Genomic DNA, 20,524 nt, shown 5'->3' with positions numbered 1-20,524 from the left:
AAGTTAATGAAGATAGCTTATAACCTGTCACTATCTAATCTCAATTCATCACTAAGCCATCCATCTGAACGTGGCCTTTCAGTCTTTTCGAGACTGTTGGCACTTTCCACGATAAAGGCGTGATATATGTATATATATAATGTTACAAATTCTGCTTTCAGAATCAACATACGGGTCTTCCGTGTCGGGCACCCACCATCTCTCATACGGTGGTGTAATGTTTCATTGTGTATTTATAGACGCAGCTAAGATTAATGGATACGGTAGTTCAAATATTCCCTTGAAATTCATGTATAATGCGGACATTTCAAATTGTATCCTTTAATATGACACTTGCGTTATTAATGACTAGCTTTTTACCGCAGTAAATTATAGCTGAGTAATAATAGCTAAATTTAACTAACAGATAAATGGTTAAAAGTTAACAATTAAAAATTATACAAACAAAGTTTCGAAAATAAGACCATCTGATTGAATTCTGTAAGGACTTTATACAACACGTATATGTACTTGTATTATTATTACTTGATTTGAAAATTATCATTATAACAAAGCCAGAAAATGCCTCATAATTGATAAGATTATGTTTTTTTTTTATTTAGTGATGATCATAAATTGTCAACTTAAACAGTTATTTTATTCTGCCTCTACCTAATATATCTACCTCATCATATAAATTTGAATCTGATCAATGACTCCTTGGATGAAAGAGTTAAGACGATATGGATTCTTGGCAATAGTTACTGTTATACAGTCTACTGGTAAGTTCCAATGTAATTTTGTTAATATTTTAGACGATAAATCTTTATACAAGAATTCTAGATACCTACACATAAAATTATGCGGTCTCATCTTAATTACTAAATTAAATAAATATACATGTGAATGTTAACAATGGCAACTACAATTTTACCAAAAAGATGTACCTAAATCAAATCGGTAAAATATCTTGAACTAAATCATCATTTGATTACAGATATTAAAATTACAATATACGCCTTCTATTACACTTCTGTGACTAGAGGTCGGAGCCTTGAAGAGCAACTAGCTTTATTTAAAAAAAACACACATCGCCCGCTTTCCATAATCCAATATCGCAAGAGACATACGCGCGCAGCTCATTCTAATTAAGCAGCCGGCTAAAGATTTATAAGATATGGAAGCATTAGCGAGATTTATACCTGGTACTGAATAATGAGATAATACTAATGGTCGCTGTGTACTAAGATTCCTATTACTAAGTGCGATATTCGCTTGGAATCTAGAAATAATAATTTTATTAAGCGACAAAGTTGTATCGAGTAAGTAAATGGCGGTGATAGTAAAATTGCCGTACTGCCGGCTTTGTAAAGGATTGGTCTTTTTTTTGTTCATTTAAGACGCATGTTGGGTTATCGATCTTCATTTGGATCATCTTCTTTTTTGCTATTATATTTAAAACATTTTTGTGCAATAAAAGCCAGAGAGCAAGGAATTGAGGAGATGAGTAATTTGCCTTACATACATACATATAGTCACGTCTATATCCATATATATAACAGTTTTCAAAAGACTGGTCGGCCATGTTCAGCTATTTGGCTTCATGATATAATTAATATTCAAATAATGGCAGGATGCTAGCCCATCGTCTAAAAGAAATACCAAGTTTATAAGCCTATCCCTTAGTCGCCTTTTACGACTGAGATGGAGTGATCCTATACTAATTTATTATTGCCGGAAACCACACGGCACAGATGTTTATACATATTTATAAGTTTATATGTTTTTACTTAAGTTGGTGTTGCCACTATTCATAAAATAAATGATAACGGAACGTCGATCTGCGAGTAGCTGTCATTTCTCAATGTATTCCGTTGAAATGAACGTGTTTTCGTTTTATATCATGTTCGTGTCATTCATTCTGAACGGACGAAGATTACTTTCAATATTATTCACGATAGTTGTAAATCTGTATGTTTTCTAGATGAGAAATTATATTCATGTTACGAGTATGTTGGTATTTATACTATTTTTTTTTAAACTTATAAACTTAACCTTTCACGTGGGATTCCCGGTATATAAAAAAGTATAGGACCACTCGATATCTTTGCCATGGATGTCGTAAAGGCGAGTAAGGGAAAGGTTTATCAACTTGAGATTCTTCTTTTAGGCGATGGGCTAGCAACCAGTTACTATTTGAATTTCAATTCTACCATTAAGCCTTACAGCTTAACGTGGCCTATCTTTCAAGACTGCTGGCTCTGTCTACCCTGCAAGGGATAATATGTACATATGTATCTGCGTGGAAGCAGAAGCAGCTGTCATATAATCAGCATTTTTTTTATTACCATACCATCATTAAAGATTATCATTATATTTTATATCATCCTTAACCGGTTCATACATACATATGGTCACGTCTATATCCCTTGCGGGGTGGACAGAGCCAACAGTGTTGAAAAGCCTGAATGGCCACGTTCAGCTATTTAGCTTAATGATAGAATTGAGATTCAAATAGTGACAGGTTGCTAACCCTTTGCCTAAAAAAGAATCCCATGTTTGTAAGCCTATCCCTTAGTCGCCTTTTACGAAATCCATGGTGATGATGCTAAAACCTGTTATGAAAATACCACCGTTGAAAGGATTTATCCAATATGGCATCATCAGTACATGCCCTTAGTATACAATTTGATTCAGCTATTTACCCGATCGTGGTGATTTCATTATCGATCGTGTTATCGATTGAGTTAAATTATTTAATCGGGAAATCGTAAGGAACACCTGTAATCTTACCTTTAGCGGTAAAGGATTATAACGGGCGTATCTAGTGACAGGCCCCTTTTCTAGAAATTCTAGGGTGGGCTAACATAATGTGGCGACATCTCTACGCCACAAGTCACAACAGTCAATCACACGACGCTGTCAGCCATTAACAGTGAGTAGGCTAAATCGCGCAAGCAAAGATTTCACGGATGTGAGCATATATTCAACCTCCGACACAACATCGTCAGAGCCGCGGTTCCCCAGGCATAACACCTAGCCTGGCGGAAGATCTTCCCTTTGGGGGCGGTCCAGCTGAATCATCGCTTCCGCTACAATATTATTCTTGCACGAATAACAGTTAATCAGAATTGTTAATAACCATACTTAGGATTCAAATAATGTCATGTTTTGACGTATGGTTATTTAAAAAATAAGTAAATACTCTTAGAAAAAAAAAGAACCTAAAGTCATTATAGACTTATATTCAATAGACTTTTTATATCTCACTAACAGTGCCCGCGACTCCGTTCGCGTGGCATCATTGAAGCCCTCAAGGGTGAATAATTTTCCCCGTGTTTTTTTTTTCACATTTTCCATTATTTCTTCGCTTTTAATAGTTGAAGCGTGATTTTATATAGCCTTAAGCCTCCCTCGATAAATGGTCTATTCAACACAAAGATAATTTTTCAATTCGAACTAGTAGTTCCTGAGATTAGCGCGTTCAATCAAACAAACTCTTCAGCTTTATAATATTGGTATAGATAAAGAGAAAAAAAATACTACTATTCACTAATGAATTGTACAATGATTCATGTGTATCATCCAAAACTTGCCATCCATCCGGTCATTGGCCTCAAATTAATTAAGGATATACAGTAATTAAAGAGATTATAAAAATCTACAGTCAAATATGTAAATATGTTATGTTCTTAATAAATTCTTCTAGTTAAGTTTGCCGCGTGGTGTCCGGCAAAACAGAATAAACAAAAAAATGCATTCCATTTAGTATTATATTACTTGCTTCTATACCGCGGCTTCGTTCGCGAACCCAAATCACACTTCGAGCTTAATTTCTGTGTCAAGAATACATTTTTAACTTAATTTTGTAAATTGGGATTAAAATAATATAGATAAGTAAAGATATTCGAAACTATCGATAGTTAAACTATCGATAGTTCGGCAACGCTAGTCTTAATGCTGATGCAGAGTTTTAAATAAAGCGAACTATTAGCATATCGGTGATTCACTGCCAACACTCGGCATTTACTATCTCTGATTAATTAAAGTGTTATAAAAATCGCTTATGTCCTCCGGATGAATGTGATATCATTATAATACTGTTATAGAATAATCTCTGGCTCAAAGAGGAAATGCCATAGTTATTTTCCTCAAAAAATAGCAGACCAAAGCTTACGAAACGGTTTATGAATATTTTTGCTTCCAAAGTATCAAAAATCCGTCTTCCTCTTAACTTTAAAACTATGCAGTGAATGAAAATATGAAAAATAATATACCTAGAATTAAAAAAAAATCGATAAAATCGATCAGCCCCGTGGCATGACACGCGCTACACTGTTTTTATCGCGCGAAAAATATCGCTAATGAAAAGCTAAACCGTACCTTATCCTTTGTACGCAAACCCGACTCGCACTTGTCCGGTATTAAATAAAAATTTTATTTTATTTAAAAAAAAATTAAAAAAACTATCGCAACTTTCCCAGTACACACCCAATCCTGTAAAAAGAGCATGTAGTTAATAAAGTCAGATGCGCAGTCGAGTATTTACCCCCGTGACCACAACGGGGTACTCGTCCTGGTATCAAGTGTCACGTGTTCTTCCGCGAACGCGTTCACACTGATCACCTTGTAACTCAAGTCAATGACTTTATAAATCCATCCATACATAATAATAAAATAGTATCTGACCAATGTCGATACTTAAAATATATTGCCAAAAAGTCTATTTATAAGTATAAGCCAGAAATATGTTTTTTTTAATTTCTGTCTGTATGTTTGTACTTACAAAACGCGAAAACTATTACTCAAATATGAATGTTTCTTTTTTTATACTAATCACTTAAAAACTGGTATAAAAATACCTCCCCTCGTTCCACCTAAGGGGTCATACAGGGGTTGGGTTTTTCAGTGAACTTTTACGGCTACTTTATAGCTAGTTGAACATACCATGCTCTGTCTATGCTAGGGATATAGACGTGATCATATGTATGTATGTATCTAAATCTCTGATATAGATGCTATGCGGCTGAACCTCACAATCGTTTCGAGACTGTTAGCTTTGCATATATTGTGAATTTCGGTTAAAAAATTAATTTTATCTTCAATCAACTAACTATCAATTACGAACACCTCAAATCGCCAACACAATCACTCTTCACGATACACTGCAAGCTCAAGAATACATTAAGTTTTGAAATAATGTATTTTCAAGTTAAAATAATGTACTTTTAACTGTACATGTAAGTAAGTGTACAAGTCACTGTCAAGTTTATTTCGGAATTTATTTATTTTCGATGTTTTTTTTTTGTTTCTTTTCGTATTGAATTTCGGACCTTCGAGGCGACGAGTTGTGAAAATAAAATTGAAACATTTTGAGGTCGGAGGTGCGGTTTTAAGAGAAGGTAGGCGTAGGTTGAATTCCAATATTATTGTTTTTTTAATCCCATACGAATGAGTGAAGCATAAAGATTCTACCATTGTAAACATAACATATAATCACGTCTATGTCCCTGCGGGCTATACAGAGCCAAAAGTCTCGAAAGGACCGATATGCCACGTTCAGCTGTTTGGCCTAATGATAGAATTGATATTCAAATAGTAACAGGTTGCTAAAAAAGAACCCCAAGTTTATAAGCCTTTCACTTAGCCGCCATTAACGACATCCATGGGAAAGAGATTGAATGGTCCAATTCTTTTTTGTATTGGTCCCGGGAACCACACGGCAATAATTATATCTATGTTAATTTTTTTTTAATAATAAAAAATGGAAACTCAATAGAAGATCATCTTCAGCATTTCTAAGTCGGTAAAAAAAAATGCAATTGAAAATCAAATTCCTTTATAATCATAATCGGATTATTTTCACTTATAAAATAACAACTATTCGCGCACGGAAATGACTTGACTTGACTAACGGGCCGCTGCTAATGTTGACCACGGAAGATTACCCACATGATGAAATCCAAAAAGCGATGAGATTGTACAGAACACACCGCTAATTGACGCGTTGTATCATTTCTAAATTATTGTGTTGTGTGGTACAAGTGATGAGCGATAATTAATAATAACATTCATTAATTTGGAAGTGTAGTTTTTAATTTATTATTTTTTAATTTTATTTATTGAAGCCGTGCCTCCAGTTCGTTCTTATGGATGTCGTGAAATGCGACGAAAGGATAAGCTTATAAGCTTGGATTCATCTTTAAGGCGATGTGCTAGCAAACTGTTATACTGATTACATGTATGTATTTATGTATTCATTTGATTCAATAAAATTATTTATTATTATTTTTTTACAATTATAACAATTCATTAATTTCAATTTATATAAATCAAATCTACAAAAAAATTTTTTGTTCTATTATTAGTCCAATTATTTAAGAATAATATGGATATATTCTTGCCTGAACTGTAGGTCCCGGGTTCGACCATTGGCTACGATACGATATAAAAATATCCGATCCAATCCAAGTCTTCAACTATAGGTCTAGTATAATCTGTGTCATTTGTCCGGTAAATACCTGTTTTAAGATTTCATAAAGGGAGTTATGAATGTGGATGAAACGAAAGAAGTATGCAGAGATCGTGGCAAGTGAAAAATGTAGTCTTTGTCTACTACTCCGGGATAGAGGCGTGTATATATATGTGATAGCGGCGTATTTATAGGTACATAAAACATATAAATATACATACATAAAATCACGCCTCTTCGTAATCAAATAACTAAAACGCCATTTTTTACAACTTGCACCACACCGTTCCGGTTAAATCCAGTTCTGTGGGAGCCGGCAATGCGTACTTAGTTGAGAAACATCAAATTGAAATTTCGCCGTGACCTTTACAGAATGATTCTTTGAAATTCTTTTGACGCTCCATCTTGTTCCATTTCATTTTTTTTCTAGCTCAATTGTGTTTTTATGCTATTGCATTGTGAGGTACGAAATTGAAGTTACTAATAGTTGATAGCTACTTCAATTTATATTATAGATGTAGGTATGGAATAGATAGGTCGATACGAAATTGTCAGCAGAGGATAGCTAACTTGGAAAAAGGTTTGAAGGACTTTAATTCGTCCAATTCTAAATGTAGTCACACACTATAAAGTATTTGAAAAATCTTGTTTTAATGATAATTCACAATTCAGGATTGAAAACCTGTACCTAATACCATAATCTTTAATATATTCATTTTACCGCATCTCAGTTTTTGGTAGAAATAAATCCATTATACTCTGCTATAGTCAAACAAAGTATTTAATTATAAAGAAACTGAAATAAATTTCCATGTCCCTATTCAGGCCATAAGTTCCACGGTACATAGACTTAAGATAAAATCGATTCAACAGAGAAATATCTTAAACAACAATAAAACTTAAAGGAGCGAATATGTACGCCAGTGCAGTATGTTTTAATGAACAAAAATAACAAAAGAAAGGTCACTCCGAGTCCCTACGAGGGCATCAATTAAAGAAATACTATGAAGCGGCAACAACAAATAGCGTGGCTACAGAAATGGAGCATTTATGATCATCGTCCTGCATTTTAAGTTCAACAACTTGATGGTTTCGAGTGATAATTCAATGTGTCTTTAAAAGTTTATGAGTTAAAAACACAATTTTTATTAGTCATTTGCTATAGACGCGCTATGAAATCTAAGTATATTTTTTTTAAATACCTAAATAGAAGACGTAATTGACTGACATATATACACACAGTCCAAACCTCTGGTTATTCCCATGCCACTCTAAGAGAAGATTTCCCGAAGTTCCCGCGAGAACGGCTATTAATGGATATATTACGTGGGTGGAGCCACTGGAGCCTTAGTTCATTTCTATACTGTCATTATTTTTAAACTCTACAATTTAATTTTTAATTGCACATCCGATGGTAATTTTTAATTAACAGAGAAATAAATTTTGGGAAATTAATTAATCGATTTTGGGCGTTTTTAATTAGATTTCGATATCGCTGTGCCAAAACATCGACGCGTGTACCATAAATTAATTCTGTGTTATTGATAACTTGTACAATATCTGAGTGAATCTCTTTTAATTTAAATACTGTATACAAAATCTCCGAAAATAAAAGTAAGTCCAATATGTTATTACGTTGTTTTCCCTAACATTGTAGATAAACATAGTCACAAAGCCAAGGAAACAATCAATTTACCTATTACAAATAAAAACAATATTTTTTTACTAGTGCGTGATATCGCTTTCTTTTAGTAGTAAAAAACACATTAAAACCAGAGAACCGGCAGTAAAATAAGCAAATTGTAATGGAATTCACGCAAAATACGGGTCAGACAGCAACCGGCTCATTTTTTTTTCATTTAATTATGCAAAAAAATCTTTGTAACTCTTCTCTTATTACTTTTGGCATAAAGTCCATAATGCATGAAGAAAGGCCCATCCCTGTTTAACTAATGGCCAACAAATCCTTCGGAATCGTCCGTGGTATTGTCCAAAGAGTTTTATTTGCTCTTAATATCTGCATCGCTTCAGTTGACATTGATAAAATAACAGAGGGATAACCTACAGATTGTAATTATTACTAAATTAATAAAATATTAGATCATTTAATATATGATCTTCTTTTAGGCGATGGGCTAGCAACTTGTCACTATCTCATTCTCAATTCTATCATTAAGCCAAACATCTGAACGTGGCCAGTATGTATGAATGATGATCGAAGGTGAGTAGTGTTTAACACTTTTACCACCTATTCCCGGTTCCCGGCACCATAATAAAAAAATAGGACCACTCAATCTCTTCCCAGTGGATTTTGTAAAAGGCGGGTAGGCTTATAAACTTGGGATTCTTCATTTAGGCTTTGGGCTAACAAACTTCCATAATATAGAAATCAAATCCTAGAATTTGGACAGTGTAACAATTTTCTTGTTCTTCGGAACTAAATGTTTAAAATACATTTAAGGAATTAAAATTCCTAACACGAGGTATCAATTCCGCATTATTTATATTTTCTGTCCCCACCTTTTTCCTTTTTAACCGGCCAATTTTTAAATGGCTTATGTTTGATACTATTATTGTGTGCCAATCACGCTGAATTACAATGTCCTTTACTGAGCCGAACTAAGAATCTTTAAGTTACAAATCATTTATTTTATCTTTTTGTTTCGCGTAAACAAGGCAGCTGGTCGTTTTATTTAGATGAGCACAACTTGAATGCAGTTTCTGAATTTAAATAGCATTCTTGTGAGAACTGTTCAAGGAATGGTTCTTTTCAAATCTTTGCAAGTTCGTCCTCAGTTTTGCTGCTATTTAGAAATACAAACATATACATATATACGGAGTATCATCCTACGGAATAAGCAAGCAATAGTCTCGATAAGACTTAAAGGTCACAATTTGTGAAATGGCTTAATCATAAAATTGAGATTCAAATTTAATTCAGTTTATAGGAGAATTCCAAATTCCTGAATCTTAAACTTTACAATCCCGAGTTTTTCTGGAGTCTTCATTCTAACGCAGACAACATATAAAAAATCAGAGAATGCTATTAAAAAACTGACAATCAAATCAAACCACCTTTTGAAACTCCCCAAATTAATATCAGAATACCAATATTTTCCTAAAGCAAAGTTTATCAAACCGCTCAATATAATGACAGCTCCTATATAAATAAATTCTCCCACTAAAACGCAATCAATGACACATCAGATTGAGTCCTCAAAGCAACACGAGTTTAAAATATTAGCGGCACCATTAACGCACTAATTGAGATGCGCAGAAACGTTTAAATGTAACACTTTTATAAAATCTTTTTAAGTACCCTCAGTGTTAGTAAGAGTGTGCAATAAATCTCATTGTGGCTGCTCTTATCTTCCTACAGAGGTAGCCGATATAACCTGTGTCAACTGCTTGAAAATTTAAATATAAAACAACTTAAGTACTGATGTATAGCAAAATAAGGAAAGAGTAGAAACACCTTTTGAATAGAATTCCTCGCAATGATCAATAGAAGCTTGGGTTATGACATATTTAATTCGATGTTTAAATTTTCTTCAATTGTTTCTATTTTTGAACTTTTTACTCTGATATTGATAATTAATAAAACATTTTGGAATAAACAAAATTATTTTTAAGATATTTTTACTTAGATTATAGAACATACTTGTTATATGTAAAAATTATAACCTCAGTTTTTTTTTTACGTTCATCAGTCACTCTGTGCATTTGTTATTTGTGACTGGTTCAACCGGCATAACTTTATCTTCAATTCACATATTCACAAGTGCTCCAACATTTATAGCGTTTATTACATTCATTACACAACTTCCTTATGCAGGATTTATGATACGTGAATTTGAATGTTCTTTAATTATTTATTTATGGGGTTATAAATCCCTATCGTGATCGCTAAGTTTATTGGCGATTTCGGACTAAGATTAATTAATATTTCTCAAATAATCAAATTCACTTGTTCGGACACTTCGTGTGTGGCGAGCGCTAAACTCTTATCAAAAATCTCATCATTAAAAACTAAAATACGGGGTCGTTGTAATGTCTGACACAAGAAGTTCTTTTATATCTGAATAAAAATTAATGAGAGTACAAAGTTAACTCGGGAATGGAAGTGTACCTACTGATAAGGCATTTCATCTGCTGTCGACAAAAATGGATAATATTTTTATACTATTCTTGAAATATTGTTTTACAGGCATCCCCTCAATAACCATTCCCAAAACAAAACAATTTTACTAAAAAAAAACAAATCATACATTTTGGTAAACACAAAAAAACGTTATGAAATAATATCATGTAAAAATTATACCATTATAATCACAACGTACTGAACGTTATCCTTCTACAAAATCTTAATTTTGCAATCGGACTTAATAAGGCCTCCGATTCTGCGACAATCTGGTTCTCCAGTTTGCATGCGAGTTAGTTATATCGATGCCGCATCAATCAGCGGGACTCGAATCGGAGCTCCAATAATAATAAAGTAAGCGGAGATCACAGTCTGCCATTGTTTCTGCAAATGTGTTTCTCAGAATACAATTGTATTGCGTGCTACGCCCCAATGATGGAACGCCAATTTTCGTAAATGCAAATCTGTTTCAAGTTTTCAACTGATTCTGATGTGTGATTTCAACCTTCTTTTTAACCAGATTGATTAACAGATGATTTAAGTAGACGATGTGCTTTCGTAGTTCCTAAAAAAACTTTGTCGAAATTATTAAAAGTTATTCCATTATTCCACTTATGATGCATCTTTACAGTTGCCTAAACAAATACGTCCAACCGCGATGGTATTTGCCCCATAAAACAAAACAACTTCCATTGTCAGACCTCGAAATGAAGACACGGCCACTCAAGTAAAATTACTAAAACTAACACGCTTCGAAGTCGCCTTCGCTCAAAGTATTTTCAGTCATAAAGTTATTGTATCTAAGTTTGATTTTTCTGAATGAACTGATGTTGCATCGTTGCAAGATCCATTTATCTTTGAACTGGACGAAGGTGCAATTAATCAAGAGCCGTTGTCAAGTTAGTAATATACAACGATAAAGAGAGAAAGATGATTTCAGGCTAATTATCGAAGCTGTGTGGTTCTTTTTTTGCCACTTAACACCTACCGGGGCCAATACGTCGGTTGTTTTTTTTTCATAACAATCTCATGGAACTTACATAAAGTATTTTGGTGCAATTAAAAACTGTTGTTGTAAATTTATAAGTATTTCATCTCGTCATAATAGTACCTATCTACTCTTTAATTTGATTGTGATTATATTTTAGCGCATATTTGCTGCAGAGCAATGTTACGCTTTTCATACATTCTCCAATAGTTTCAATCTTAACATCTCATCATGCCGTGTGGTTCCCGGCATCAAAAGAAAAAAGAATAGGACCACTCCATCTCTTTCCCATGAATGTCGTAAATGGCGACTAAGGGATAGGCTTATAAACTTGGGATTCTTCTTTTAGGCGATGGTCTAGCAACCTGTCACTTTATATGAATCTCAATTCAATTAGTAAGCCAAACAGCTGAACGTGGCCTATCAGTATTTTCAACACTGTTGGCTCTGTCTACCCCGCACAGGATATAGACGTGATTATATGTATGTTTGTATGTTAACATCTCCCTTTATTAAGACATCCGCCATTACTCTTTCCATAGCATCTTCTATAAACTTATTTTCTTCTTTCTTCAACAGATGTCGGCTATCGACCCTGACTGCGGTGTCAACGCTATCGTCAACTACACCCTGGGTGATGCCACTCGCCAGTTCGCAGTCAAACCTGACTCTGGCGACCTTTGCATCTCCGAACCTTTGGACTACGAGACCAATAAGGAGTATGAGTTCCCTGTGGTTGCTTCTGATAGAGGTAAATATGTAGTTCTTTTTACTAAAGTATTTACTAAAGTTTTTACTAAAGTATTTACTTACGTATTTACTAAAGTATTTATCGTGATTTCAGAGAGCGAGAATTACTTGTTTTAATATTATAACTGTGTTTCTAACAAAACTATGAAATGTACACATGTAATATACTTCCTGAGCGTATTTTTATAATGAGTAAATTATCTGAGAATTTTACGAATTATATCATGGTTTTTGTGACCCTCACAGTTCAATAATGCAAATATCTATTAAACATTATAATGTATTTACTAGAGGCCGCCCGCGACTTCGTTTGCGTGGAATCAATCCCGCGGGAACTCCGGGATAAAAATTATTCTGGGTCTTCAGCTACCTACATACCAAATTTCATCATGATCGGTTCAGTAGTTTTTGTGTGAAAGAGTAACAAACATCCATACTGACATCCAGACATACTCACAATTTTCGCATTTATAATATTAGTAGGATATAGGTAATCCTAACTCACCACTAAGTCATACAGCTGAGAGTGGTCTCTCAGTCTTTGCGGTACTGTCTACCCCGTGAGGGATAAAGACGTGTTTTATATGTGTGTGTATGTAGAATACGACAATTTGAAATGTGGATTTTGAATGAAATTAACAACAAAATAATGTTACGCATAGCGTTATTAGTAACAAGAAATGACAGAAATTATTGAACAGCAGGCGGGCTGTCTGTACGACAAACAACTCTATGTTATTAATTACAATAAAGAATACGGTTTTTAGCGTGACACAGTGCAATTAAACTATCTAGCCTGGTGGGTCTTATCACAACTGGTTTTAACATGTTTTAAGCTGTCGAATATGTCAATAAATTATTAGCGTAAGAGAGGGAATGATTTACAATTTAAATAGAATAATATTATAGGTATTAAATATTAATTTTTTGTGATAAGCTACTGTGATGACACACATTTTGGTATGGTTTTTACTAAGTTCACAAAAAAAAATAATTGGAACAATAGAATCGTTGCTAAAAATTACGTTTATAAAAGAAATTTTTGAATTGTTGTTTCTTATTTATACATAAATACATACATTTATTCACGTCTATATCCCTTGCCGGGTAGACAGAGCCAACATTCTTGAAAAACTGAAAGGCCACGTTCAGCTGTTTGGCTTAATGATAGAATCGAATACTTATTTATACAACATCTTTTCATTCATTTACTGAGCGCTTTCAATCAATATGAAATTTTATCAAAATACTAAGTTTGTGACTATGTTATCCCCGTATCCGACTAAGACGTGACTACATATAAATCTTATGAAGTCATTCACAGTACCAAAAGCGAACCGTAACTGGAAATAAATTCCAAAAGTCTGCCCTTCTACTTTTTGCAAAACAACGACAGGACAGAGATGACACATTGTGCAATTACATACATATAATCACGTCTATATTCCTTGTGAGCGAGACAAAGCCAACAGTTTCGAAAAGACTGAAAGACCACGCTCATCCAATGTTAGAATTGAGACTCAAATAGTGACAGGTTGCTAACCCATGGTTTAAAATGAAGATTACCAATTTATTAGCCCTCCTTGGTCGCCTTTTACGACATCTACGGGATTGATATCTTATTCTAAAGTGCCGGAACCACACGGCAATTATCTAATTGTGCAATTAACCATTTTCAAACATCATGTAATAGAGTTAGTGCCCCCATTATAGAAGCCTCGAACTTACTTTTTCGCTGTCCGTGTAATCTGTGTAAACTATCCCGTTTTTATTTGCTATTATATTTTGTTACATACATATAATCACGTCTATATCCCATGCGGGGTAGACAGAGCCAACAGTCTTGATAAGACTGATAGGCCACATTCAGCTGTTTGACTTTATTGACTTGAGTGACGGGTTGCTAGCCCATCGCCTAAAAGAAGAATCCCAAGTTTATAAGCCTATCCCTTAGTCGCCTTTTATGACATCCATGGAAACGAGATGGAGTGGCCCTATTCTTTTTTTTTTATTGGTGCCGGGAACCACACGGCTTTTGTTCACTACCTTAAAATAAGTTTAGGAATAATTTATTGTTATAATTGTATTATAATGTAATAAATTAAGGGTATTTATTCTATCTATTTAGTAAAAAATCCCAAATAACTGAACGTGGCCTACAAGTCTCTTTAAGACGCTTAGCCCTTTTTATCCCGTAGGGGACATACACATCAACAGTTTTTAATGTGTAATACATACATACATATGGTCACGTCTATATCCCTTGTGGGTTAGACAGAGCCAACAGTCTTGAAAAGACTGAATGGCCACGTTCAGCTATTAATGTGTAATCATCCTTATAATGCTACTTTATCTCGGTTTCCATAAAATTTTCCATAGTAAAACCGTATGTACGATAACCATGTGTAAATGTATGTATAAACCATACCTCTAAGTTTTGCGCCTCATCTATACCTCCCATTATTTACACCAAAAGCCTGCCCTTCTGATTTATGTGGCGAGAAGTTGCCAACTATTGCTTTTTATCCCGACTTGAGCAAGTTTCGGCTGCGCAGGCGCGGATTCCAAATTTTAAATTCAATGACATTAAAAAGTTCGATTACAACGTACTTTAAGTAATTGTAATCAAACTTATTGGATCCGATAGCAAGTTATTTAGAAAGTCGTACATGTATTTAGCTGTGCTTGAAGTATCATTAATTTCGGTCAATGAAAATTAATCAGTTGTACAAGCAAAGTTGAGTGTGTATTCCTTACGGAGTAGATAGAGTCAATAAGTACAGGACTTTAAGACTACGTTTAGCTTGGTAGCCTAATTAGCTGTACGTGGCCATTCAGTCTTTCCAAGACTGTTGGCTCTGTCCACCCCGCAAGGGATATAGACGTGACCATATGTATGTATGTATGTAACTGCTGTAAAAGGCCATTAATTCTCTAGTTATTTCAATGTCAACATCTGAACTTTTTAAGATTGCACTGACAACTTGCATCTTTATCTTCGAGTTTGAAATATGTACTATTAAAGAATATTGAGTTTGTAATTAATGTATGTATATTATAAAATATTTACAATTTCTTTCATACTCTCATAAACATATATATAGTCGGATATTAAAATTTTTGTTAATACGCTCAGGAAGTCATACTATCAGTATTATCCATTTTATAGCGCTTAATGAGTTATTTCTAACTGTACAGCCACTTATTTATTCACCAATAAAGTTATATGAACTTGCCCGTGTAAAACCATTAAATACCGTGTTATTAACATTTTATCTTTGTGTGGCATTCCCTTACCTTTATCCATGTTAATTTTTTTTGTTTAAATCATGTCAGAGATTTTATTTTCTTCTTCAATTGGACATGTAAAGCAGAATTTGGCAAAGTTTTAATGAATCGAAATTACATAAAAGATTCTGTTCACATTGAATCTCTCAATATAACCAAATTCAAATTGTAAAAGTACATCAAGAACGACGTCGCTCTGTAACTGTATTCCTATCTTAAGCAATAATTTACACAGAACCAAACAAGATCCAAAGCGGGCCGAAAATAATCTTAACAGTATTAAAATTACCATGGATTTTATAACGGAAAGGGATGAGTCATTACAAACGGCGTACAACTCCGACATTGGTATAAATCAGCGTCTGTCAATTAAACATTGCATTACAACAATACACAAACAATCAAGACCAATTATTTATTCGCAGGGGGGCTGTCGACGACGGCCGTGGTGAAGATCCAACTGGTCGATATAAATGACAACGTCCCAACATTCACTGTTAAAGACTACAACGTTTCTTTGAAAGAGGGACGGGTTTCTTCAACTGAACCTATTGTTGCTGTGTCAGCGGTCGATCCAGATTCGGCAAGATTCGGAACTGTCACGTATAGGATCGTCAGCGGAAATGACAATGATGTGTTCAGAATTGATAGAGGCACAGGAGAAATACTTGTTACTAAACCTTCTTTGATACTAGCGAATAGAAAATTTGATTTGGAGATTTCGGCGACTGATGGGGGAGGGCTGGCTGCTCCACAAACGGCGATAGTACATGTGAATGTGATGCCGCCGGGACTAGGGAGTGCGCTATTTGATAAGCCGAGATATAACTTTCACGTAAAAGAAGACGTCAGAATTGGGACCATCATTGGAAACCTTAAAGCTACTGTAGGAGATAGAGGTAAGCATTTTATTTTAACTTAACTTAATCTTTAAAAAAAAAACATCATTCTAGAAAAAATCATTTAATCATTTTATATAATCCATAGTCAAAAAGCAATCATAATTTAAATCTTGCCTAATTTCACAAAACTATCTGCAATTTCTTCTGAGAACATCATAGGCCGCTTGGACACGAATAAAAGATCCGATGAAATTCCTTGAAAAGAAAGTCGCTTAGGCAAACGTTTAGGATTTCCGAACACCAAAACTTACTCAGCATTTGGTAAATATTAATGTTTAGGGGAACAGAGAACTACCGTTGAAGTTCAAATTACCTTATAGCTTCATTTTGCTTTAACAAATTTATTGAAATCGTGCTGATGCGAGTGTGGTTCAAAATGAAAGAGTCGGCGGACGGAATTGTTAGAGAAATTTTCATTGACCTAAATTCTTCTATGAAAAGATATTACTGTAATGAAACGACTATCAAGCAAGTCATAATCAAATTACTGGAACTTATTTATATATATTTTTAATACTAAGTCGATGATAGCCGTTACAGGCTCTTAACCCTAGAAAGATAATCTTATTTTGATGCGCGTAAAAGATAATCATGCGTCAAATTTACGCATATTTTCTCCGGACTATAAGTCGAATTGTATTTATTATTTTGAATGAAATATTGTTTATTATACATAATTACACATATACAAATAAGAAAAAAATCTAATATTTAAATTATATTTATTTATTTTTAAGAAAAAAAAATTAACTTAAACCTCTTCTATAAACCAACAAAAAATTTCGAATAATGGTTTTACCATCATAAAAGTACTTTCTTTATATAATAATTAGACTTTTTTTATCACAAAATGATTAAAGAACATCTGACATATAATAGGAACATAAAATAATACATAAAAGCACAGCTTTGGCACACATCAATATTGTTCTCTCGGCAATTAACTTTTTTGCATTTTTTGCACGACGCACTATCTATCTATCTATCTTATTTCAGAGGGACAGCAAGCACAGTAAGTGCGTTTTTAAAGGGTGGCTCTTTGGGGATGTCTTCTGATGAACATGGCACCTCTTTAGGTAACGTATTAGATATATGATCGCGCAAATATCTCTTCAAAGTAGGAGCTTCTAAGCTCTTAGTCCTAAACACTGAAGACAGTCCCCTGCTAAGATTTTTCATAAACTTACGACTTACTTACGACAAGGGGTTTTCACCTTTATCGCAAACATTATGGTAATAAATAATATAAGCATTTATGCACGCAATATTTATCATTCCGTACAATAATGCCATTTGCCATCTGTTCGTCTCCCTGCTACAGGACATCAAAGAACGCATCTGGTCTAGTGATCAAAGAGCTCATCTGTGGACATATGATTATCTTTTCTCATAGCTGTCCTGTCCAAAACCTTCCTCCAAGTCACTCTGCACATCGTCTTTGCTTTCGTGGTCCGAGATTTCACCATCAGTATCCTCACAAGGAACCTCATCTTTACTCTGCAAAAGATCGGCCAGGATATCGTCTTCGTCCAAATTTGTTCTCCCCATAATAGTAAATATAGGTATCAATATCTATAAAAAAAGAAAACAATAATACAACGTGCGAAATAATAAATAAAAAACAATAAAACACAAAAAGATCGCTTGAATTAAAATCTTAAAAGTCACGCAAAAGATAATCATGCGTCATTTTGACTCACTCAAACGTTATATTTCAAAATCGGTGAGACTTACCTTAGCGATACGTACGCCTCCCGGTAGCTCCTAGCGACGAATGAAATGTCCCGAAGGCACAGCGACAGATTCGGGCTATTTAGGAAGAGACAGCAATAATTCGAAAACACATGCGTCAATTTGACGCAGATTATCTTTCTAGGGTTAATAAAATACAATCAGCATAAGAAGAAATCGTTTTAACAAATGGTAAATATGCTAAAATACCTACGCTTGCGATAGCATACTTGTACAGCAAATACATCCTCTGGTAAAACAATAATAACATCATTATTTTACATTATTATATCCTTTGTTTTTAGCATATTCAAAGGACAATTCCTATCTGTTATTAGTATCAAACTCTTGTGACTTAAAGCAAGCATAAAAGCGTTCGGATTCCTCGATACAAAGTCGTAATCGCCCATTGTCTAAAGCTGAGATCACGATCGTCTGATGTGTAGTCCCGGGTTCGAATCCCGAGGACCACGACTCCCTTGGCACTGAACATATCATTTAACTAAATAAGGATATACAATCCCATCAATTAGGTGTTTTCATTAGCATATGCTTTGCGTTTTACGCGACCGATCTTAAAAGTAAGATTTTTTTAAGTGGTCAATTTAGTTCGTGAGCCCTCTCCTTCCTGGGTATAGCCTGGTTTGGTTACATATTCACCTCTCAGGAGAGGACTTTTTGGAACTGTTATCCTGGATTGGTTGAGTAAGATTTTTACAAGAAACGTCTCCTGTCTGACCTCTGCAACTATTGCGGTAGCAGGAATACCTACGGAGAAAGCAGTAAAAAATATTGTTGCACTTAGAACAGGGGGTACCTAACCCATTTGGGAAATTGGTTATAAATCTAAGTAAATGTGCAATTCCTCACAACGTTCCCTCATTGTATCGGTCCACAATCACACTAATGTACATAACTCACAAAGTCTGGCCTGAACATCATGCTTCTTAGGTTCCTAACCCTTCGAGCACCGACGCTCATACTAGGATTGTTCATTAGGTAGAAAAGCGGCCTTATTCTCACGATACCAGTACCTTGTGTGCCGTGTGGTTCCCGGCACCAATACAAAAAAGAATAGGACCACTCCATCTCTTTCCCATGGAGGCCGTAAAAGGCGACTAAGGGCTAGGCTTACAAACTTGGGATTCTTTTTTAGGCGATGGGCTAGCAACCTTTCACTATTTGAATCTCAATTCTATCAAATAGCCAAATAGCTGAACGTGGCCGTTCAATCTTTTCTCGACTGTCAGCTTTATCTACCCCGCAAGGGATATAGACGAGGCCATATGTATGTATACCTTCATGCCTCATTCTACCACAAACGGTACCCTCATATTTGCGTACGGATTATAAGCTCGGGCATTCATAGTGTCTGCCGCTACGTAACAATGGGATTCCGGGACAAGTGCAGGGAAGTAACGGCAGAAGATGCGATACAATGATTTAGAGGGTTTGTTAGGACCGCCTGTTACACCGTCAACCCTTTTAAATCTAATTTTTAGGGCCAAATTCCAATAATGTACATTAAAGCGCTGCTATAGGGTTATGAATGTGGATGAAGCGAAGGAAGTATGCAGAAATCGTGGTAAGTGGAAAGAGGTAGTCTCTGCCTGCCCCTCCGGAAAAGAGGCGTGATTTTATGTATGTATGTAAAGCGCTGCTTATCAAATAATGACACCATTAAGAGAATACATAAACACATATATCTCGTGTTTTTTTTCCTTACGGAGTAGACAGAGACAATAATTACAAGATTTTAGGCCACCTTTAGCTAGACCTAAGTAAGATAATGAACCACGGGCTCTAAATCAGTACGGCTAGGGATAAACTATTTTATTTTTTTAAATGAGGAAAGGAAAAAAAAGAATAGGACCACTCCATCTCGTTCCCATGGTTTTCGTAAAAGGCGACAAAGGGATAGGCTTATAAACTTGGGATTCTTCTTTTAGGCGATGGGCCAGCGACCTGTCACTATTTGAATCTCAATTCTTGTGACTCAGAGGCAAGCAATGAAATATAATTGAAATTGAAAATAGGAATATCTTATTATACAAGAAACTCTTCTTTTTAGTCGATGGGCTAGCAACCTGTCACTATTTGAATCTCAATTCTATCATGAGGCCAAACAGCTGAACGTGGTCTGTCTGTCTTTTCAAGACTATTGGCTCTGTTCACCCTGCAAGAGATATAGACGTGATTTTATGTATGTATGTATCTAGTTTACAATAAATTCCAATCTATTCATAAGTCTGTTAAAAGTTGACACTAACGCA

At 34.7% G+C, this 20,524-nt stretch overlaps 1 protein-coding gene across 1 annotated transcript in view; it reads left to right on the top strand.

The window, feature by feature from the left end:
- LOC106132258 (protein dachsous) overlaps positions 1-20,524 on the top strand; it is a 309,280-nt gene that overhangs the window by 263,046 nt on the left and 25,710 nt on the right. The window contains exons 3-4 of the mRNA XM_060947718.1: positions 12,160-12,331; positions 16,044-16,517. Coding sequence (XP_060803701.1) covers positions 12,160-12,331; positions 16,044-16,517 — 646 coding nt within the window. The remainder of the gene's footprint in view (positions 1-12,159; positions 12,332-16,043; positions 16,518-20,524) is intronic.

This window comes from Amyelois transitella, chromosome 14 (genome assembly GCF_032362555.1).
Source record: "Amyelois transitella isolate CPQ chromosome 14, ilAmyTran1.1, whole genome shotgun sequence".
Lineage (NCBI taxonomy): Eukaryota > Metazoa > Arthropoda > Insecta > Lepidoptera > Pyralidae > Amyelois > Amyelois transitella.
The sequence above is the reverse complement of the archived record's forward strand: the minus strand, read 5'-3'. Positions and strand labels throughout refer to the sequence as shown.